Raw genomic sequence first — 24,152 nt, forward strand, 5'->3', positions numbered from 1 at the left:
AGCAGCCACTCTTCGACTTTTTGTATGATTTCTTTATTACTTTGCATTCGGGTTTTGAACCATCCATCTTGCTTTAACATTTCCTCCTCAGGTAATATTAATTTCAATGATTTGTGTAGTTCTGTGGTTTCCTTACACAACTTTAACTCTTTCACTGCCAGACGTTTTCAGAAACGGGTTGTCCCTACTGCCAGCCGATTTAAGCATTTTGAGTGATCTTTCAAGGTCCACAGAAAATGTTGTGTTTGGACTATGGAAACACACATACTACCAAATGAAAGATTGGACTCTCATCTTTCATCAGAAAAAAAGTTTGTTTCTAGCTTATTCCGTTCTTCAGTAATCAACAATAGAAAATGGTTACTTTCACCGAAATTATCTGTTTTGAAACAAAAATTGGAGAAAAACGGCTTTGTTGATGTTATTTCATGCACTCTAGTGAATTCTACACTTCTTTTTGTCCATGAATGATGCCACAAACACCTAAATAGTGCTTTACTTCTATAAAACAGTACCACCAACAATGAAAAAGTCTTTTTTTTTTAGCAAAAGAACAGTTTATTTACATAGAAAACAGTAACAATTTGACAAACTATTTACAAATGTGTACAACTGTGCATGTGTGATTATTTGCAATTGTGTGGATGTTTGAACTACATCAATTTTACTTTTGTGTGGTAAACAGTGTAACACTCGCCTGAGTGCAAGGGGACACTGCAAGATTTGCACCACAGCTTTGTCTCACTGTGAATGCCCCTTCGCATGCAGACCCGACACCTTCTTGCTGGCTTTTTTTTCCGGGAAGTAGCAGGCATGTGTTCCAGCGTGTGTTTGGCCATGTTACCATCAAGTCGGCTTTCAGGATCAAAATACGGTGACCTGGTATTTTGTCTGGCTTCCTCATGCTCTTCCATCCCAACTTCCTCCTGGTCTTGTGGCAACAGCCACCCTCTCACCACCTGCTGGATGAACTCCAAAAAAGGTTGACTCGTCCCAGGATTTTTTTTTTTGTACAAGATGTAGGCATTGAACATGCATATTTGGAAAAGATAGGCAACAAACTTTTTGTGCCACTTCAACGTTTTCCGTGTGAATGGGTGGTACGAGATGTTTTGATCCATCTTGTCCACTCCATTCATCTTGGAATTGTAGTCCACAACACAAATTGGTTTTTCGAAAGGCACTTTTTTTTTGGTGCCTTCCGCCACACCTCCACTGTCCGCATTTCATCTTTATGAAACGTTGTCACCATCCTCAATAGACGTTTGTCCTGCCATGCCACAATCAAAACATTTATGTTGTGCCTTACCAGTTCCCCCCCCACCCCAAGGCCAGTGTTGGTTAGGCACGTTATCTCACTGGGTTCACCCCTGTTCTTCCTCAGCGTTCCACAAACATTGGTACGCGCTGCCAGGAGACGTTCACACAAAGCAATAGAGTTATAAAAATTGTCCATGAATAGTGTGTACCCATTTCCTGGCAGACGATCCAGTAAGTTGAACACTGTATCAGGGAGAGAACAACTAATGCCAACATAGGGTTGCATATTGAAACAATAGCCGGTTTGGGAGTCACACAAAATGTACGATTTGATCCCATATTTGACCGGCTTTTGGGGGTTGCACACCTTGAAAGAAAGACGTCCCTGAAAACTCATCATTCCCTCATCAATACAGATATTCCTGCCCGGTTGAAACAGTTCCTTGAACTTGCTTACAACGTGATTGAACACAGGACGAATTTTAAATAGTTTGTCGTCTGAACTGTGTGTCTCGTTGTCGTTGGAAGTGCAGGAAACTCCAGATGAGCTGGAAGTGGTTTCGAGGCATCGCGCGACTGAAGAATGGTGTCGTCTCTATTTTGTCCTGAGTCCAATACATTTCGATACTGGGCTTGTTTACATACCCAGTAAGGAATTGGAGTGCAAAAAACATTTTGAGCTCAGACACAGACACTGGCTTCCAAGCACGACTCCTGCAGTGTGGCAGACTTTCAGCCCGTTTTTGTATTGACTGACGTGCAAATAAGTTTGTCTGATCAGCAATGTGCTGCAGAAGTTCGTCTGTGATGAAGAGCTGCAGGAAGTCAACTGGCCGGGTTGACTTCTCAACTGACCTCTCGGTCCTGGGTCCGCAATAAAGGGGAATGCGTTTGGCTGCCAGCCTGCTAAATGCCAGCCAGATTTTTTGGGATCTGCAAATATACATTTCAATATCATATAATATTCATTTTAGATCAGTGTGATGCAATATATATATATATGTATATATATATATATATATATATATATATATATATATATGTGTATATATATATATATATATATATATATGTGTATATATATATATATATATATATATATATATATATTTACGTTTTTTCTTGGATCCACTGGTTGATGGACCTTTATTCTGCTCACTCTGAGGAGCGTCACTCTGAGCTGCAGCTGAAAGAAATATATACAATTACAATAATATCGAAAGAGCGTTTTCTTTTGTTGTTGCGGTGTATTGAAAACACTTTTTTTATACCTCTCTTTGTCATCTTTGCAGTGGGACGTCGCTGTGAGCACGGTCCACGATCTATGAATTGCACATTCACGTTACACGAGGTGCTAGCGGCGTGCTGGAAAAGTATCTCATAGCAAGTTTGTGCTTACCTTCGACGTCTTCTGCGGATGAAATACTGTCCGAATCACTTTCTCCGTGGTCAGACTGTACCCACTCCTCCGAAGAATATCCATCGGACTCAGGATACTCTTCGTCGTCGTCCGATTGAACGTCCTCGTGCGGAGAAGTGCTCGGTCGTGCACCACGTTTTCCGGCGCTAGCACCGCTAGCCTCCGAGGCCTTAAAACGTGGTCGAAGCTGTCGCCGCATCAATGCTGAAACTTCGGCATCAACCTCATTGTCGCCATCATCATCACCTTCGTCGGATTTAACGTCCTCGCGTGCAGAAGTGCTCGGTCGTGCACGACGTTTTCCGGCGCTAGCACCGCTAGCCTCTGAGGCCTTAGGACGTGAACGAAGCTGCCGCCGCGTCAACGCTGCAGCTTCCTGCGTCAACCTCCTTATCACCATCATCATCACGGTCGTCATAAAGGTGCACTTTAGCACTGGTGCTTCTCCTTTTTCAAAAAATCGATCAAGCGTGAGCTGCTTCTTACCGTCGGTTGCCATTTTTCATCTCTCCTCAATTCTCGTCTACTCCTCGACGCTCTAGCCCCGCCTGGCCTTTTATACTACTGACGCCCACCCGATCTTGTCAAAAGAGGGTCATCGCTGCCCTCTAGGGGCCAAAAATAGTCATTAGACACAACAGACCGGCTGGAAACTTTCACCAGACATGCGGAAGGGTTTCCTCTACCTGTTTCAAAAAAAAAAAAAATCATTGGATGACGTATTTAGACGTCATTGGCAGTGCTCCGTAGGTTTTTACTTGACGTCTTTCAACGTCAATGGCAGTGAAAGAGTTAAGAACAGTTCATATGTTGATTGCACCTCAGAAACATTTTCCTTTGAAGTCACTAATTGCTCAAATTCTTTTGTTAGTTTAGTTTCTTTATTTTGTCATTCCTTTCCTTTTGTTATATTATTTTTGCTTCCAATGTTTTAAAAGTGAGTTTAACTGTTCTTTTACCACATTCACTTTCCACTTGACCTTGATTGACAGCTGCAGCCATGTCATTTATTTTGATTGCTTTTTTAAGTGTCATTATATTTATTTTTGAATTGCATCAGGATTCACCTGTATCCTTTTTGTGAGAAGGCCAATTTCTTCCACACAGCTCTACAATTTTCATATCGATCTTAACGTAGTTCTTGAGTGTTGTCACTTGTCTGCATCCAATTGAGTGGAATCAGTTGTCACGGAGAGGAGGGGGAGGGGAGTGCAGCGCAGCGCTGGTCTTCAATGTTGTGGATCATAAAAAAAAAAGCCAGTTTTTCAACAAATGTAGCGACAATTTACTACAAAGGTGCCGCTTGAGGGTCTTGAAGTATTTTTCCAACGCGTTGTGCTATGAAAAAATGATGTCTGCCATGAAAGTACGTTGAAGAGCTAAAAATAGACCAACAAAAAGGGCGGGTGTCAAATGATAAAAGATTCATATAAAACACGCTTTCAAAATGGTCAGATACATACATGCACTGGCGGTTGAAAAACGGTTTGGCTTCCTATAGTCAAAAAACCCTAACATGCACACCTGTGACTGCCTTTTATAAATTGACTGATTGGTTGGTCCCCAAGCCACAGGTTTACCCATAGCAACCAATACATAAAACACATAACACAGCGCGCATGTAAATTAGCTACAACAGATCTAATAATAAATAAATAAAACACACATGGGGACAGACTAATAGCAGGGTTTTTTCCTGTGTACAAAATTCAGAAGCGCCCACGTCCACCTCATTTGTTCACCACCTCCAGCCTAAGTGACTGATAATGAATGAATGCTTTAACATGATAATAGTCATATTCATAGTATCAAACTATTATTTTTATTATTGAAACATGGAATTATATGTTGCCTGTAAAAAATGAAAGCAAGTCATCTTAATTTACAGAATACATGCACATCATGGTGCAGCTCCTTTTGTACCGATACCTTAAAATAAGACTGGTATTGATACAGATACCGATACCAGGTATCGGTATCTGTAGTCACCCATCATAGTCAGGATGGTACCACCACTGCCTCCATTTGAGCCAGGAAAAACCCTGAATAGTATAGATTTTTGAAATTTTTTTAAATTGACCAAATTCTGATGTGAGGTTTCGGCCCAAGAGCAGCGATATACAGGGCCAGTGCTGGTTCTGGCAGGACCACCACAATTTACCCAAAAGGCTTAACGTAGAACCCTGATTAATAAAATCACTTAGTTTATTTTGGTATCTAATGCCATGCATTTATGAGCAGACAAATGCGAGTTAATTACTATAGGTATTAATCTGTCATTGGCTTTTGTAATTGATGGCAGCATATAGTTTAATAATAGACATCTGTCAGTGATTATTATCTACGGCAAGCATCTAGCAGCCTTTTTATTTATTTTTTTATTTTATTTCACACTGACTGCTTTAGGCTTTGTTTTCCCCAGTTATATAACTGATTTTCCTCAATATCATTTTCTCTAATAGTTTAATTCCCCCCTCCCCCCAAAGGAATACAGTAACAGAGCTGGGTCATAATTACGATCTGGTGTCTTGCTTCTCAAGTGTGGAAAGGTTAGACAGAGAAGAAATATGAAAGATCTACATGGCGAACTTCTGGGGAACTGCTTGACTAATTGGTGACATTTTACTGCATTGTCTGACTAGAATAATACCAGGTCAAGACACGAATGTAACAACTGCTTTGGCTCCTATTTAAAATACAAGACTGATTAAAAAAGGCCAATACATCAAGTTTTTCGTCAGACTCGTAAGGTCCTCGCTTGTATTTTATATACTGAACACAAAGCTAACATTTTTTCTTCTTTTTCATCTGACCTGCAGTGCAAAGTCCAAAAAATCTACAGAGAAAACTCCAAATGGCGAAATCCAGAAGGTAAATCTGAATTTTCTGCTGTGTACCTCACAAGGATTCTTTTTCATCATTACTAGGAAGCTAATCATGCTTGTCAAGCTCAGTAAGGAAATCATTTAAAGTGAAACCCTTTCTGCGTTAATCGTTGAGGTTTCAAGGCTCAAAAAAAGCATATTTGTATCAGAGTTTGCAAGTCCAAATTCACAATTTGCACTTCATAAAAGCACATTGAAAAGTAAAACTGAAAAGCACATATTTTTACATTTTTACCATCATTGAACTTGGTTTAGATCCTTCCTTGTGGTTAAAAATGAAACTTGTCAAGGCACCCGTTCGGCTTATTTAAGCACGCGACACCTTTCAGGGTTCGACATTAACGGTGGCCCGTGGCTACCACGTGACTCTGTTGGGCCACCTGAAGTTCACTAATGGTTGCTAAAACAGGCCACCACTGAAAACTTCAAGGGCCAAGTTGGCCAACTTATTACTTACTGACTACTTGTTGATACAATATTACTTAGTGCAGTGCAGTCTTGGAACCAGATATGCAAAATAATAATGCTAAACAATAACTCATCTGATTTATATAGCGCTTTTCTAGACACTCAAAGATGCTTTACAATGGAACGGACACGTCCGTAACCAAGCTCATACGGCGCTGTGCGCTCCATGTTTGTGGACGACTGGATATCAAAAAAATAAAAAAGTCCAGGATTAATGTGTTGCAATTATTTTGGTGTCGACAAAGAAAGTAAGTGAAGTGAAAATCGTGAATTTCTTTCACATCTCTCTTCAAAACCAACATGTTTTACGTTGTGTCCACTGTGGCTGTTAGCATAGCATCTAGCTTTGTTCCGTTCCAGTCACGGCAGATAAAAGCCTTCTATCGCTGCAAATAGTTTTAAATTGAGCGGGGATCGCTGTCTGTGCCTGTAGGGGACATGGAGTTTGATGATCTGTGACAGCTCCGCAGTCACCTATTCAACATTCTTTGGCCCTGTCTCAATACCCACACTACACCCTACGCTCTTTAATTAAGCGTTCACTTAATTGAGGTGCACGAAATGTTCGAGAGCGCGGGTTACAAGCGTGAGAAAATTGTAGAATTGGGACAGTGCGTGAGATGCCATCGACTTGTGCCACTTTGTTCGATTGCGTCATCAAACATTGCGGCAGCGATTGTTGTTTTGGCAATTTGGCTGCTTAAAATATCAAAACTGCAGTAAAGTACTAAAGTTAAAAACCCCAGTCGACAGCAGCGATGGCTCGACGCCTGGATTTGCGGCCCTTGCGCAACCTGCGGTTGGTCTCCAAGTACGGCAACTGCACTAGGGCAAAATATGTAGGTGGGTGATGTTAAAGATGTTTATGTTGATTATGGCAGCGCCATATGGACAAAAGCGGTAATGTTATGCCTGAAGTAAGACTACATTTCCCATGAGGACAAGCACATTGCGTCGTTTTTGAGCTCACGCCAGTGATGTTGATCCTTGACTGTCCTTTTATCCAGGTCGCTTCCTTTTTTTCTTTTTTGTCTCCTCAGACAAAACTTTTCAGTTGTTTTGCAGCTTCTGCCAGGAAAGCAATAACCGTGCAGCGACATTCAAATTGACTTCCGTCTTTGTAACAAATGGGTAAAGGGGGAAGTGACGTATGCCCTAAAACAGTCAACACATTTATAGTTTTTTGTGTCGCAGTACTTCCTACCATCCTCCTCAAAGTTGCTTAGTGCCTGTAAAAATGATACAGGCCATGGCAAAGGTACCATTGAACTAGTTTTACGTCAATGTTTCATCAGAAAAATTAGGAAAATATTTTATTCAGGTTAAAAAGTTCCTTAGTACTACTTTAAACTTTAAATTACACGTGTAAATGACAAAACGAATAATACTTTGATACATACACTAAGCTGAAAATAATATTTTTTCGGTATGTTGCCATTTTCCCTCCACAATTAATTGTGGGTAATACACGGTCTCAGCCGAACTGTATTACGACTATGAGTCACACTTAAAAGTCTTATATTCTCTCAAAAATCGACGGTGAGGTGCACCTTTTGTGTGCACCAAGTTCCAAATTCTGTAAATGTTGTTGTGCGACTTCGGTAAGCACTCCGGGATAATTTCTGAGGAGCCGCACGGTTAAGAGACTGACTGAAAATTCTACAATGACGAGAAGGAACCTGGCGTGTTTAATGGCGAACTTGTCCAGCTGTTTGTTTCAGATACAGAAGATGATGACTTTGAGGGATTTGTGGATGACAATTGATCAAAAGTAACGTGAGCACATTGTTTTCAAGTGCAACCGAACTCCCTTACATTGTTAAATACTTCCATAAAGTACAACCAAACTGTTTTGCTCCGCTGCCTTTTTAAAAACATACGCTAGCATTTTTAGCGTGAAAGCATGCTACCATACGTTTTGAGCTATTGTATGTTCAACTGTGCCTGCGCCCAATAGTGCGCTGCGCCTTATGTGTATGTTAAATACAGAAATAGCACCTGTAACTGAGACTGCGCCTTTTAATACCTTAAGCCTTATGGCCGTGAAAATACGGTAATCAAAAAGACAACAAGAACATTGTTGAACAAAACGCTGCCGCTGCTTCATTGCCTTTGCCATCTCCTTCAACATGAAGGATTTTCATCTTAAGCGTGTTCTGCTTTTAAGTTTAGTAGTTAACAATCATAGAACTCTAGTTCAGGTTTCTCATGCCACTACTTAAAGGTGTATTCAAGGATTTTCTGAAAAAGTAGAAGCCAAACGTACAAAATGCGCATGCGGAAGACCATCCTACCAGCGCTCCTGCTCGTCCGGGGGAAACGCCTATCAAATGTCGGGAACGTGCGTGCTCATCTTCATCTTCATCTTCATCTTCATCAGTCTCTGCAGCCGGCCTCGCTTCCTAGACAGATGTGTTGCGGCTCTCAGCCATTTCCAAAGTATGCGGTGGGATCGGTGGAGCTTCAACGATGAATGGCTGCGTCCGGAGCTCACCGGCTACATGCTATAAACACTCAAAGTGTGCATGCGCAGCTAGGAAAGAGCACGCACAACGTCAGATTGAATGACAAGATTGAGAACCAATCGTTAAAATAATCTACCCAGAAGATACAGCGACAAAAGATCCTTGAATGCACCTTTAATCTTTACACTTTAACATGCTGTCTGAAATGGAGTTGCTAGCTGGTGCTGTCACAGATACAGAGGGCTGAATTTTCGCCCCTCTGTTTGGGCTCCTAAGACATCTGATTCAATTTCATCTATCCATCCATCCATCCATCCATTTTCATTTGAATTACATTCAACTATTTGCTAGCCAGGAGTTCGACACATCGCTGGTGTGGGGTGAAATCCTTGCATTACCAAAAGCATTATATTATTATATATCATTATCTTATGCTATTTTAGCATAAGAGATCTGAATTTATTATATTTAGTAAAATACATTTTCACTCATCAATCACAACATGAAGCATATCCACACAAACCAATGTAATTCAATGCAATTTCTGAATTACATTAATGTCGAAGCCATCTTTTTCCTATACCACTGTTCTGGATGAAAGTTGTTGGCATATATATACACATGGGTAGCTGGGGCTGATAAAAAAACAAAACAAAATTAATTTCCCAACAGCAAAATGGTGAGGGCAGGGATAAACTAATGAGCAGCGCCCTGTCCCATCCTATTCATGGCTGAGTTGCCCTTTAGCAAAACGCCCAGATTAGCATACATTTCATCTCACTTGGTTCATGTACAGTAAATGTGTTTCATCAGTTTGTTGAGCTTTGAACTGTCTCTCCCTGCAGGTAAAAACTCCAAAGACTGAGAAGCTGGAATCACCTACCAATTCCAGGTATGATTGTCTCTAAAATGTCATCATCCTTTCTCAATCCTATTTCACTTTTACATCTATGTTTGCATTTAGATTTTCAAACAACTTGGACAAAATGCATTCACATTTTATAGAATGAGTCTATACTTTTCCCACAGAAATAATTATACTGTGTGCTGTGTCTTATCTGTGTCTTTTCAGCAAAGTAATAAATGAGACTGCATGGTATGAGTTGCTAGATGCTCTGCAGGGTGTAGGCTGGGATGGCAGATGGTGGCCCAAGTCTTGCTGTGTCAAATCTGTCTCACAGCAGTGTTTCTGTAGACTTGTCTATGGCTTGTATCCCAGATGTGGCTTTAGCCTAATCCTGTAAGAAGAGTGACATTTCCATGACAAAATCATCTGGTAACATTCTTCAAAATTGTGGCTTCAAAGGTTTTTGCCTAATGGTTTAGGGAGTAATTGAGTAGTTCACAGAATGTTTCGGTCATAAACATTAATTCGATAGTCAATTAAATTTAAATTGGCACCACACGGCATGCTACCACAACCCCACTGCACCGCACGGAAGTCGTGCAAATATTGAACCATATTTACTATTTCATATGGACCACCATGGATGAAACATCGCAATCTTGATTTCACTACCGGCTCGCGAAGCTATTTCTGAATTGAGAGCTCAGCCTCATTTATTTAACTCTTTGACTGCCAAAAACGTTAAATGACATTTAGTAAAATCCTACGGAGGAGCGCCAAAAACGTTAAAAGACGTTCACCAAGTTTTTAGGTTTTTTTTGGGAAACGGGTGGAGGAAAGCCTTGACCAGCTGTGCTGAAAGTATCAAGCAGATCTAGTTAGTATAATGCCTATTTTTGGCCCCTAGATGGCAGCGATGACTCTCTTTGGACAAGATTGGGTAGGCGTCAGTAGAAGACGTGAGGCGGAGCTAGAGTGTTGAGGGGACAATGGCTGAGGAAGCCATAATGGCGACCGGTTGCAAGCAGCTCACGCTTGAGCATTTTTTTCAAAGACGAAAAGCATCGACCAATGCTAAAGAGCACATTGATGACGACGATGATGATGATGGTGACTCCGAGGTTGACGCTGAAGTTGGAAGCGTTGACGCGGCGGCTATGATCACGTCATAAAGCCTCACCGGCTAGCGATGCTAACGCCGGAAAACGCGGAGCACAACCGAGCACGCTCAGGCGGATGTTCAATCGGACGACGAAGAGTGCCCCGAGTCCAATGCATATTCATCGGAGGAGTGGGTACAGTCTGATCACGGAGAAGACACTGGTTATGGACTACGATGCCACCATGAATGGAGCGGATAAGATGGATCAACCACCCGGTATAGGAACTGAAGGACAATGAGAAAGCCAGACGTAACACCACCGTAATGTCACCGTATCATGATACTGAGAGTAGACTTGATGGCAACATGGCCAAACACACACTGCAGTATATACTTGCTGTTCCCCGGAAAAAAAAGCCAGCAAGAAAGTGTAGCGTCTGCACGCTAAGGAGCCATCGCAGTAAAACTAATCTGTTGTGCAAATCCTGCTGCGTCCACTTGCACGCAGGGGAGTGTTACAAAAAGAAAAACTGTATTTGAAACATCCACACAATTGTAAATAGTACCACGGTTGCACACATTTGTAAATAGTCTGCCAAATTGTTTTGTCAAATTGTTACACTGTTGAATGTAAATAAATGTATTTTGCTATCAAAAAACACTTTTTCATTGTTGGTGGTAGTGTTTTACAGAAGTAAAGCACTGTTTAAGTGTTTGTGGCATCATTCATGGAAAAAAAAAGGTGTCAAATTCACATTCATATCGTTTCACAAAAAGCTTGATTTCTCCGTTTTTTGTTTCAAAACAGAGCATTTGGGTGAAACTAACCATTTTCTATTGTTGATTACTGAAAAACGGAATAAGGTAGAAACAAACTTTTTTTCTCTGATGAAAGATGAGTCCAATCTTTCTATTGGTAGCATGTGTGTTTCCATAGTCCAAACACAAAATGTTCTGTGGACCTTTAAAGATCAGTCAAAATGCTTAAATCGGCTGGCACCCACGGCATCCCTTTTCTGGAAACGTCTGGCACTCAAAGAGTTAACTGCAGCGCGAGCATTCCATTCAAGTGAATGGGAACACAAGACCAGGCGAGCAGTGTGCACTTAAAATTATTTTTAAACCACAATCATTACAAATCCATCCACAAGTACCTTTTAAATTGTAAATATAGTTCAGCCTTGTTGTAAAACATTATATTTATTGTATATACTTTATTTACTTTATTTTTATTACTTTGGCAAAGATCAGCGGGGGCGCCTCTGCCTCGCTTGCGTAAAATAAGGAAATGGGCGTATGCCACTGCGATGCCTGCTGCCTGTGCTCGTATCAGAAGAATTCTGATGCACAATCAAGTGAAGGGATCGATGATGGGATGTCGCTTTTTTTTTTCAAGGTTTCACCAAGTTCAGGTTGTACCCCGCCTACTGCCCAATGCCAGCTGGGATAGGCTCCGTGCGTGCGTGTAAAAAAAAAAAAAGAATTCCCATACCGTTCACCTAAATCGAACACTTCAAAATCCAGCCAGAGTCGTGGGGCCGCCAGGAGACCCAAAGAGGGACCAAAAAAAAGAAAGAAAAGCGAAGCCCAGCACCGACCAGACACCACCCACCGGGCCACTAACCAGAGTCCTTCACCAACCCCAGAGACATCTAAATTCCAACAAATCAGGGAGACCTCAAGGGCCCGAAGGAGAAACTGAGGAAAGGTAGAAAGGACAGACGAAGCAGAGTGAGATCCACAGACACCCGAATCCACCGAATCAATGACCTGAGGGAGAAACAAATTGTGTCTGAGTTTCGATAGATGCTGGTGTGGTGGATCTGGCATGCATGAAAATCTCCACCAAAGAGGGGAGCCGTCGACCCCCGCCAGGACAGAGCAAGCGCAACACCTCAGGGCCCCCCAGGCCGTGGCAGCGCCAAAGGACGACCCCCGGGCCCCGCAGGGGCCACCGGCCGGAGAGCAAACCCAGAAGCAGGAGCGTCCCCCACCCCAACGCGGCCCACGCCCCCAACCCAACGCAGCAGGACTCTTTGACTGCCAGACGTTTTCAGAAAAGGGATGCCGTGGGTGCCAGCCGATTTAAGCATTTTGACTGATCTTTCAAGGTCCACAGAAAATTATGTGTTTGGACTATGGAAACACACATACTACCAAATGAAAGATTGGACTCTCATCTTTCATCAGAAAAAAAAGTTTGTTTCTACCTTATTCCGTTTTTGAGTAATCAACAATAGAAAATGGTTAGTTTCACCTCTGTTTTGAAACAAACGTCTTTTAACGTCTTTGGCACTCCTCCATAGGATTTTACTAAACGTTATTTAACGTTTTTGGCAGGCAAAGAGTTAAAAGAAGTTAATGGGGGGGGGGGCCTCGGGGGGGACAGGTGACCGCAGCACTGCTCCATGCTGCCCCGAACACCAGGGAGAGCCCCGCAACACAGCACCCCCACGAGACCCAGGGAACGACCAAGACGCAGCCGCCACCCAGCAGCCAACAGAGGGGCAGACCCGCCCACGTCCAGCCAGGGGGGGACAGCACCTGTAGAGTTAGTCCCCTGGCATGCAGTGAATCCGAACATTAGCCCTTAGTGCCCATTGGAGGTGAATCTGCTCGATCCTGTTGGCAGCAACTGGGTTCCTGACTATAGAAATACAACCATTAGTTACAAACTGATTGAGACATCAATGTAAGTTATCACGATGTGGTGGCTCTCGCTAACAGGCAGAATTAAATAACCAAAATTAGGTTAAAATATTCTATATACGTAGACCATATTTCTATGAATTTTGATATTTGTTTTTTATTTGAGGCCGATATTTTTTCCATTAAAATGTGATTTATGAGGAGGTTAGACCATTGGTCGATATTCAGAGTTTGTTTATTTTTCCAGTTAACAAGAATTGTTTTTTTTGCGATAGTAAGTGCTACAAGTGTAGATTGAAATTGTTTGTGTGGTAAGTCAGTTGTTGTTAGGTCACCTAGCAAACACAAGTTTGGAGATAAAGGTATCCTATAGTCCAAGATAGCGGAAAGTTTTTCTAAGACTTTAGTCCAGAAATACATAACCGGAGTGCATGACCATAAAGCATGAAAATAAGTGTCTGTAGTGTTTTGTAGACACTGGAGACAAATGTCGGAGTCGGAGAGTCCCATTTTCTTCATCATATATTGAGTACTGTATGTTCTATGGATAATTTTATATTGGATAAGTTGTAAATTTGTGTGTTTTGTCATTTTAAATGCATTTTCACAAACTTGAATCCAAAAGTCAGATTCCGAAGCTATAGACAAGTCTGTGTCCCATTTCGAGATGGGTAAAGACATTTTATCCGTATATGAAAGTAACTTATATATTTTTGAAAGTTTTTTTGTTGTTGTCGGAGAAAGCTTGGTAATATCTTCAGCTAAACCAGGCGGTTGGAGTGTACCCTGAAGTGTTGGAATTTGTTTCTTTATCATATTTTTAACTTGCAGATAATGTAAAAAATTTCCGTTTGTTATTTTGTATTTTTGGAGCAAGGATGTATATGATATAAACATATTATCTGAGAAGAGATGGTGGAGCTGTGTAATTCCTTTCTGCTCCCACACACCTAAATAAAACGATTGGTTGTTAATTCGAAAGTCAGGGTTATGCCATAGGGGAGAAAGCCCACAGGGCTCCACTTGGGCTTTTGTAATTTCTAATGCCTTCCACCAAGCAGTCAGGGTGGCGGAAATCATTGGGTTTTTAAAACAATTATGTCGCTTAATTGATGTTGTAATAAAGAGTAAATCTAGAAGTCTGAGGTTATTACAATCCTTTTGTTCTAGTTCCAGCCAACAGTTAGTATCTCTGTTGGGTTGCGCCCATAGAACGATATATTGTAGCTGGTTAGCTATATAGTAGTACATAAAATTTGGTGCCTCTAGACCACCTTTGGATTTACTTTTCTGAAGAGTAGATAGACTAATCTTTGCTTTTTTTTTTATTCCAGTAAAATTTTGTAACGGCTGAGTCCAACAACTGGAACCTGTTAGCCGTAGGTTTAAATGGAATCATTGAGAAAAAATAGTTTATTTTAGGTAAAACCTTCATTTTAACGGTGGCTATTCGTCCTATTAAAGAAATAGGAAGATTATTCCAGCGTTCCAAGTCACTATGAATGTTATCCAGAAGTGGAGAAAAGTTTAAATGAATTAAATCAGTTAATTTAGGTGAGATTTTTATGCCTAAGTATTTTAAATTACCTTTAGAAAATGAGTCGTGTGGGTCCTGGCTTGCAGGGTTCCATGAATTTTCTGTAATAGTTAGAAGTGTTGATTTTGTCCAGTTAATAGAATAATCTGATAACTGTGAGAATTTAGTTATTAAGTTAAATACTTCCCCTAACGAAATCGCCGGGTTTTCTAAATAAAGTAAAATATCATCGGCATATAGATTAATTTTATGTTCTGTTACCCCAGAGTGAATTCCTTGAATCCTTCTTTCCTGGCGTATGGCTATTGCAAGTGGCTCAATAAATATTGCAAATAATAAAGGGGACAGTGGGCATCCCTGTCTTGTGCCTCTCTGTAAAATAAAACTCTTAGATATAATCCCATTAGTAGTAACTGTAGCTTTGGGAGAATCATTTATCCACTGGGTGTCAGTATTATATGATTTCCGAAAGCCAAATTTATTTAAAACAGCAAAGAGGAAGGACCAGTTAACTTTGTCGAAAGCTTTTTCTGCATCCAATGATATAATAACTGCCTTTTTATCATGCCGCTGTGACATGCTAATAAGGTTAAAGAGCCTCCTAATATTATTAGTAGAGTGACGATCTTTAATAAAGCCTGTTTGGTCGCTATGAATAATTGTCGAGATTACTGTTTCTAGTCTAGATGTGAAAGCCTTAGTAATAATTTTAATATCAGTGTTAATTAGTGAAATCGGACGGTAACTTGATGGAAGGGTGGGGTCTTTTTCTGGCTTTAATAAAAGTTTAATTGCTGCTGTATTCATGTGTGGACGTATGTAACCATTAGTTTTGATTTCTGTTACTACTCTTAAGAATAGCGGAGCAAGCATTAACCAGTAGTGCTTAAAAAATATAGCCGGATAACCATCTGGGCCAGGTGCCTTGCCATTAGGCATACTATCTAGAGCACTGTACAACTCGTTTATAGTAAGTGGCGCTTCTAACATATCTTTATATTCAGTAGTTAGCTGAGGCATATTTAAGCTACTGAGGAATGCCTCAATATGTTCAGGGTTAGGCTTGTTAGTTTCTGAGTATAGTTTGCGATAATAGTTATAAAAAATTTGATTAATTTCTTCTGGTGATTGTGTACATTTACCAGTTGTCCCTTTGATAGCCGTTATAAGAGATTTTTCCCGATTGCGTTGAAGTTGGTTTGCAAGAAATTTACCTGATTTGTTATTATATTCAAAGTTGTTGTATTATAAACTCTGTTTTTTTAGTTAGCATATCGTCTAATTGTATTTTTGTATTTTGTAAGTCAGTCCATATTTGGTCATTTGGGTTTATTGCGTACTCATCCGTCAGTTGTTTAATTTTATCGTCCAAGTCATTTTCTAATTTTTGATCCTGTTTCTTTTTATAAGGTGAATATGATATAATTTTACCTCTAATTACTGCTTTCCCATCTTCCCAGAGAAGAGATGGCGATAGGCCTGGAGAGTCATTTATTTCCAAAAAGTCTGCCCACTCTTTCCTTATAATTTTATCAAACTCTACATCGTTTAGCAGTGAGATGTTAAAACGCCATGTTGGTGGTGGTTTAAAGGTATAATCAACTTGTAGGGAAAGTGAGACTGGTGCATGGTCGCTAATAATGATAGGATGTATTTTTGTAACAGTTTTATCAGCAATAGAGTTATTTGTAAGAAAATAATCAATTCTTGAAAAAGACCGGTGCACAGCGGAAAAGAAGGTAAATTCCTTCTTATTTGGGTTTTTAAGTCTCCAGCTGTCGACGAGGCCAAAATCATCCATATATTCCCCTATTACTTTAGTAGATTGTAATCGCCTTATACATGTTGTGTTATTAGAACGGTCTATTAATGGATTTAAGACTGTGTTAAAGTCTCCTCCAATAATAATAGTAGAGTTCGCTGCTAAATCAAACAGCTGAGAGAAAAATTCATGGAAAAAGGCCGGATCATCATTATTAGGGGCATATAAATTGCCAAATGTATATATCTTATTAAATATAGTTACCTGAATAATAATGTATCGGCCCTCTGGGTCTGTTATTGTATTATTTAGAGTAAAGAGTAAATTCTTATGTATGAGTATACAGACTCCTCTTTGTCTGCTGTTATAAGGGGCAGAGTATGCTTGGCTAAAATTCTTATCAATAAGTAATTTTTCTTCAGATTTTTGTAGGTGGGTTTCTTGCAGGAGGCAAATATCTGCTTTTAATTTTAAGAGATGGTCTAAAGTTTTTATTCTTTTTGCCTGTGAGCGAGCGCCACAAACATTCCAGGAAACCAGAACTAATTTATGCATACAAACAATGTAGGTTCAGTCCTGTGTATATATCTGGATAGGCTATTTGTCAATACTGGCATGTTATAGGATAGAATCAAAGTAGTTAGGTGATTTATATAATTTGTGTAAAATGTGAGGAAATGTGTAAGTAAATATAACAGTGAAAAAACGGGTAGGGGTGTGAAAGTGAAGGAAGTTAGTGGGGAGTTCTAATATTTTTAATGTGATTAACATATGTCTGCACATGTACTCATAAATTTTGGGGACAATCAGTCACGGTTTTCATTCATAATTCCACCGTGAGGAGTCGTTGCGCATAGTTGGCTGTGTCGCATTCTGCTGCAGTCATGTCTACCCCTTTCCCCCTTTCTTTCTCCAAGGATGAATATAAAAAAACTGACTGAGTGGTATCTACGTTATGGCAATATACTTTAATAAATTATGGCAATATACTTGACGACACCATACTCAATTTTATAGCACAAAATTAGACCGGGAAATAAGTCCAAAGTACACAGGGGTTGCTTGCCGCAAACACGTCACGGCAATGACTGACTGGACATAAATGTCCAATTATTACATCTTCTAATAAAAAGGAAACGAAAAATAATAATTTTAGTCTGTTTTCTGGGTCAATTTGACTCACATTTTAGGTTAAATCGGGCGTTGTGTCAAATGTCGCTTTTACATCGCCAACACGTTGTAGATATGTCGCAAAATGCCATAGTTGACAACCTCTTATTTTGCGAATTCAACATTCGCAGTGTTCGGCAATGTTCGCAGTTCAGTGGGATAGGGGCTTTATCTTTTGTTTAGCTTTACAGTTAACTCCAACTAAAGTGTCATTAAACAGCTTAAAGGACGCTTATGGACGGCAGAATCACACTGATTTTCTCCGGACTTGCTACAATCTACATGGTGCATAGTGCATCCAGGGTACTTTCACAACGTAGGGAACTTGTAAATGTGCCGCGGCGTTCTGCACATTAATCATTTTTCTTCAGTTATTACATTTTAACTAATTTAATCTCAGCTATTTTCATTGGAGCAACACCTTCAATATCAGTCGGTTTACTGAATTATGACTGATCTTATAAGGCCCACAAAATATTGTTCTATTGCTATAAGAACATGGAACCTACCAAAGGAAAGATTACTCTTTTTTTTTTTCAGCAGAAAAAAGTGCACTTCTATCTTCTATCCATTCTTTAGTTATCAGTTAGAATATAGCTAAGCTTTTTTCAAAAAAAATTTCAATTCCTGAGAAAAAAAGACATAGACAGATATTTTTGTAAAACAAACAATTCAAGCACAACTTTGACTTTAACACACTTTAACACTACAATTTTTTCTTTTGTGACAGCTCAAACATCAAATAATGTTTTCCTGCAATAAAACAGCAAAAACAACATTCCAAAAAGTGCTTTTGATAACAAAACAACAGTTTATTGCACATAAAGACAAAAAATTTAATCGGCTAGTCTGACTCCAGTTCTGCCAGCAGCATCCAGTGGTCCAGGAGTCAACGTGACTAGCGAAACGATCCGGGATCATTGCTCGACGGCTGTTCGTTGCGTTTGCTAGCCGAACAAAGCATAATTTCTTGACGTGCAGCAACACTATCATCGCCTTCATGCTTTGATGATCTGATGACGATGCTTTTTTTTTTGATTTAGCTAAAAAGCAATTCTTGAGGGTTAACTGATTTGTTCTGCCCATCGCTTATTTTCTAAATCAGGTGCCTCCGCGTTACTACAATACGCTAGTGACATACGATACTTCCAGTCCCAACCTACACTTCCTCCTTCTCTTCTTCTTCTTCAAGACCCTTGTGTTATACTGGCTGATCTTATACTTTCTGCCACCTGCTGGTTGTTATTTTTTTAAATAACGTTGCATCCAAGCCTAATCCTTCAGTCAGAAGCTGCTTTAGACCCTCCTGTATACTCTTGCATGAGAAAACTCTTATGACGTATAAATATGTCATATGTACGCTGTGACTGACTTTTATGACATATTCATACGTCGTACCCCGGGATTACACCTGATTTGTGTGCGTCTGCTATGACAGCTTGTTCAAATTACACTAGCTGCGTATGCGCTGCGGACCAGCTGCGTCGTGCCAGAGTCCGCCGCAAGGTTAGACCTATTTTCTATTTTTGCCGGACGACGCATCTGTCGGCATCCGTCAAATGGCAAACTAGCACAGAACAGCAGTTTCAAAATAAAAAAAAATCTGGTTACTTTTCAGAATAAAATACTCACCAGATCCTATTTTACAATCATGTCAGCAAAATGTTATCATGCTCAATAGTTATTCACTGTTTAAACACCAGCAAAGATGGACGAGGAGAGATTTTTAATGGAGGTGGATTATATATGACACGGCACATCCTTTTTTTTGGACAACCTAAAAATGGATGCTGCATGGAACGTCATAGCAGAAGCTGTGGGTGAGTTCAATCACATGAATTCCTCCTCTCTTTCTGCTTCTCTTTTCAGAATAAAATACTCACCAGATCCTATTTTGCAATCATGTCAGCAAAACGTTATCATGCTTAATGGTTATTTACTGTTTAAACACCAGCAAACATGGACAAGGAGAGATTTTTAATGAAGGTGGATTATATATGACACGGCACATCCTTTTTTTTTGGACAACCTAAAAATGGATGCTGCATGGAACGTCATAGCAGAAGCTGTAGGTGAGTTCAATCAAATGAAAAAATCTCTTTCTGCTTCTCTGTTGAGCACACTTTCTGTGTGCTTTGCGTTGTTTTTAATGCAACATTATCGTTCGCAATCACACGCGACACGGCGGGAAGTTGTCGGCGGTGGAGCTGCCGGACCACAGCTGTGCGCAGCCGGTGAGTTTTGTCCATAAAATTGACGTGTCCAGAGCGCACGGTCAAGATGGAGCAGAGCCGCAACTCACACGCATGCAGTGTAATTCCGCGGTCATGTATGGAAAGAGTTAATGATCGAGAGAAACAAAAATCGAAATCACGTTAAAATTTCGGGTAATCGTCCAGCCCTAGTTTTAAGCAATCAACTCATTGACAGATACTAGATTTAACCTAATGTTATGTGTACTGTATTTTTGTGTGTGTGCTAGAGAGCCAGACAATGGTAATTTCACCACAAAGGAGAAAGGAGTGAACAACAAAAGAAAAAGACTCAAAGATGAGCCTGTTGATGTTCCTGCAAATGACAAAATAAAGTAAGTCAATGTCAGCATTCTAAGCTGTTGAGTGTCCTGTAAAGTACCGACTGACCTAGCTACTGAGAAACTCACATGCCATGCATACAAAGATGGGTTAGTTACTATAGTTTCCTCCAAATAGCTAAGTGTGTCAAACGTGAAGGACATCATAACTATTGGTCTGTAATGTGAAACTGTCTGAAAATACAGCACCCTTCTATTGTAGTATCAATCACTAGAAATTTACACACTCTAGACTTTGACAGACAATTATTACTTTATAATGCTATAATTGGAATGGATTTGTTCAAGTGGAAAAAAATAGGGGGGGGCACTAAGTAGATTGCAATGGAGATTGGAATTACTATTTTAAGATTCTGTTTTTCCACTTATTATTAAGCTAAAAATAAATAGAGCTTATCAAGATAAAAAAAGAAGTACAACCTCTGTGCTTCCTTGGAGTAATACAGTGTTTTAACTAGGGCTGGGGGAAAAAAAGTCGACCACAAAAATAGTCGACTTATATTATTTTTGCCCTGAGGCATTACCAGGACCATTTTACACCACAACGCCATACACACAATAATTTTCACTCATTATCTTTTCACAGTCTATTAGCAGCCTCTCTTGGTGGAAAGGGGACACTGCAGATTTGGAGCATCATCAGCTGTTGCTACAGTGTTCAGCATAGTTTTTACGTAGGTCCGTGTTTTTACCCAGGATACCCTTCCTGCTATATCCCATTAATTTTTATAACACAGGTAGTGACTTGGAATTAGGGTAAAGCGTACAGTGCCCATTAGGATGTTAGCGTTGGTGACGGGGACTTGAACTGTAGACCCCTGTCTCAAAGACAGTAATCCACTGCATTGCCCAATGCCTAACTACAAGGTAATGGGCTTTTAATCTATCATCGCTGACTAGAACGTAGTTCATCGCCATTTGGAAAGTATTGAATGGTGTTTGGAGACTGTATATAATGTAGCCGCAAGGTGGCGCAAGCCAGTGTCTTCTTGTGCTAGTCCTAAGCCCGGATAAATGCAGAGGGTTGTGTCAGAAAGGGCATCTGACGTAAAACTTTGGCCAAATCAAACATGCGAATTAAATATATGACTTCCATACCGGATCGAACGAGGCCCGGTTTAACGACCGCCATCGGTTCTGTTGATCTACAGGGTGCCGGTGGAAACTGGACTACTGTTGGTCAAGGAAGGAGAGGAGGAAGGTGTGTTCGTAGGAAGAAAGATAAGAGGAACACCAAGAGTCTAGGACTGAGAGTAGGGACTTTGAATGTTGGAACTATGACAGGAAAAGGTAGAGAGCTGGTTGGCATGATGCAGAGGAGGAAGGTGGACATACTATGTATTCAGGAGACCAGCTAGAAGTTTAGGAGCAGGGTATAAGTTGTTCTATCATGGTGTAGATAGGAAGAGAAATGGAGTAGGAGTTATCGTGAAGAAGGAGTTTGTTAGGAACGTCCTGGAGGTAAAAAAAAGAGTGTCAGAGTGAGTGTGATGATCAATGTTCTTAGTGGGTATGCGCCACAGGTCGGATGTGAGCTGGAGGAGAAGGAGAACTTTTGGTTGCACATTGATGAAATGATGCAGAGCATCCCTAGAAGTGAGACAGTAATCATTGGTGCAGACTTCAATGGACACCTTGGTGCAGGAAACATAGGTGATGAGGAGGTGATGGGCAAGTTTGGTATCCAGGAGAGGAACGCAGAAGTACAGATGGTGGTTGACTGAGCAACATAGGGTGACCTACAAGAGTGGAGGTAGGCATACACAGGTAGACTACATCTTGTGTAGACGGTGTAATGTAAAAGGATGGTAGTGTGTAGGATGATTCTGGTGGTGAGGAAGACAAAGACGGCAAAGGCAGAGCAGAGGACGAAATGGTGGAAGCTAAAAAAGGAAGAGTGTTGTATGACTTTCAGGAGTTGAGACGGGCTCTGGATAGTCAGGAAGTGCTTCCAGATGACCGGACAACTACAGCAAATGTTATCAGGGAGACAGGTAGGACAGTCCTTGGCGTGTCATCTGGAAGGAAAGGGGATAAGGAGAATTGGTGGTGGAATGAGGAGGTACAGAAGTGGATCCAGAGAAAGAGGTTAGCTAAGAAGAAGTGGGACACAGAGGACTGAAGAAAGTAGAAAGGTGTACAAGGAAATGCAGCGTAAGGTAAAAGTAGAAGAGGCAAAGGCCAAACAAGGGGCTTATGATGACTTGTATGCTAGGTTGGACAGTAAGGAGGGAGAGACTGATCTATACAGGTTGGCAAGGCAAAGAGACAGAGATGGGAAGGACGTGCAACAGGTTAGGGTAATAAAGGATAGGGATGGAAGTGTGTTGACAGATGCCAGTAATGTGATCGGAAGATTTCAAGAGTTGATGAATGAGGAAAATGAGAACAAAGCGTAGAAGACGTGACTGTTGTGGACCAGGAAGTAGCAAAGATGAGTAAGGATGAAGTGAGAAGGGCATTGAAGAGGATGAAGAGTGGAAAAGCACTCTGTCCTGATGATATACCTGTGGAGGTATGGAAGTGTCTAGGAGAGGTAGCAGTAGAATTTCTGACTGGGTTGTTCAACAGGATCTTAGATAGAGAAAAGATGCCTGAGGGATGGAGGAAGTGTGCTGGTGGCAGTTTTTAACTCTTTCACTGCCAGACGTTTTCAGAAACGGGTTGTCCCCACTGCCAGCCGATTTAAGCATTTAGAGTGATCTTTCAAGGTCCACAGAAAATGTTGTGTTTGGACTATGGAAACACACATACTACCAAATGAAAGATTGAACTCTCAGCTTTCATCAGAAAAAAAAAAGTTTGTTTCTACCTTATTCCGTTCTTCAGTAATCAACAATAGAAAATGGTTACTTTCACCGAAATTCTCTCTTTTGAAACAAAAAACGGAGAAAAAGAGCTTTTTGTGAAACGATGTTATTTCATGCACTCTAGTGAATTGTACACTTCTTTTTGTCCATGAATGATGCCACAAACACCTAAATAGTGCTTTACTTCTGTAAAACGCTTTCACTAACAATGAAAAAGTGTTTTTTGATTGCAAAATGCGTTTATTTCCATTCAACAGTGTAACAATTTGATAAAACAATTTCGCAAACTATTTACTAATGTGTGCAACTGTGGTACTATTTACAATTATGTGGATGTTTCAAATACAGTTTTTCTTTTTGTAACGCTCTCCTGCGTACAAGGAGACGCCAGGACTCGCACACAGTTTACTTTCACTTTCACATTGGTCCGTTTTGCGTGCAAACGTTACACTTTCTTGACGGCCTTTTTTTCCGGGGAATAAAAAGCAAGTAGCAGACTGTACACACTTCCTCCGATGAATATGCATTGGACTCGGGGCACTCTCCGTCGTCCGATCGAACGTCCGCCTGTGCGTGCTCGGTTGCGCTCCGCGTTACGACACCGTAATAGCCGCCGCGTCAGCGGTTCCAATTTCGCCGTCAAGCTCGGATTCACCTTCATCATCATCGAGGATAATCACCGTCGTCATCAATGCACTATTTTAGCGTTGGTCGATGCCTTTCGTCTTGTAAGTGTAGAGCTGCTTGCAAACGCTCGCCATTGCCCGTTCCCTCCTCCATCTAGCTCCATCTAACGTCTTCTACTGCCGCGTCAATGCTTTCCAACCACGGAGTCACCCTCATCTTCATCATCTATGATGATCATCGTCAACAATGTGCTTTTTCAGCGATGCTTTTGGTCTTTGAAAAAAACGTCTCGGGTGTGAGCTCCTCGCGACCGGCCGCCATTTTTCCTTTGTCTTCCATTCTCATCTCCTGCTCGACGCTCTAGCTCCGCCTCTACTGACGCCCACCCGATCTTGTCAAAAGAGAGTCATCGCTGCCCTCTAGGGGCCAAAAATAGTCATTAGGCACAACAGACAGACTTGAAACTTTCATCAGACATGCGGAAGGGTTTCCTCTACCCGTTTCAAAAAAAAAAAAAAAAATCATTGGATGACGTCTTTTGACGTCATTGGCAGTGA

The 24,152-nt window shown here is 40.7% G+C and overlaps 1 protein-coding gene across 8 annotated transcripts in view; it reads left to right on the forward strand.

Annotated features, from left to right (window-relative positions):
- Positions 1-24,152, forward strand: part of LOC144053249 (DNA topoisomerase I, mitochondrial) — a 63,401-nt gene that overhangs the window by 13,488 nt on the left and 25,761 nt on the right. For 5 of the 8 annotated variants that reach the window (XM_077567511.1, XM_077567513.1, XM_077567510.1 and 2 more), the window contains exons 3-5: positions 5,500-5,551; positions 9,344-9,390; positions 20,048-20,152. In XM_077567511.1, coding sequence (XP_077423637.1) covers positions 5,500-5,551; positions 9,344-9,390; positions 20,048-20,152 — 204 coding nt within the window. Of the gene's footprint in view, positions 1-5,499; positions 5,552-9,343; positions 9,391-19,337; positions 19,638-19,757; positions 19,800-20,047; positions 20,153-24,152 lie in introns of those variants that run through there. The other 3 variants (XM_077567515.1, XM_077567514.1, XM_077567516.1) reach the window with 3 other exon arrangements.

This window comes from Vanacampus margaritifer, chromosome 6, assembly GCF_051991255.1.
Source record: "Vanacampus margaritifer isolate UIUO_Vmar chromosome 6, RoL_Vmar_1.0, whole genome shotgun sequence".
NCBI lineage: Eukaryota > Metazoa > Chordata > Actinopteri > Syngnathiformes > Syngnathidae > Vanacampus > Vanacampus margaritifer.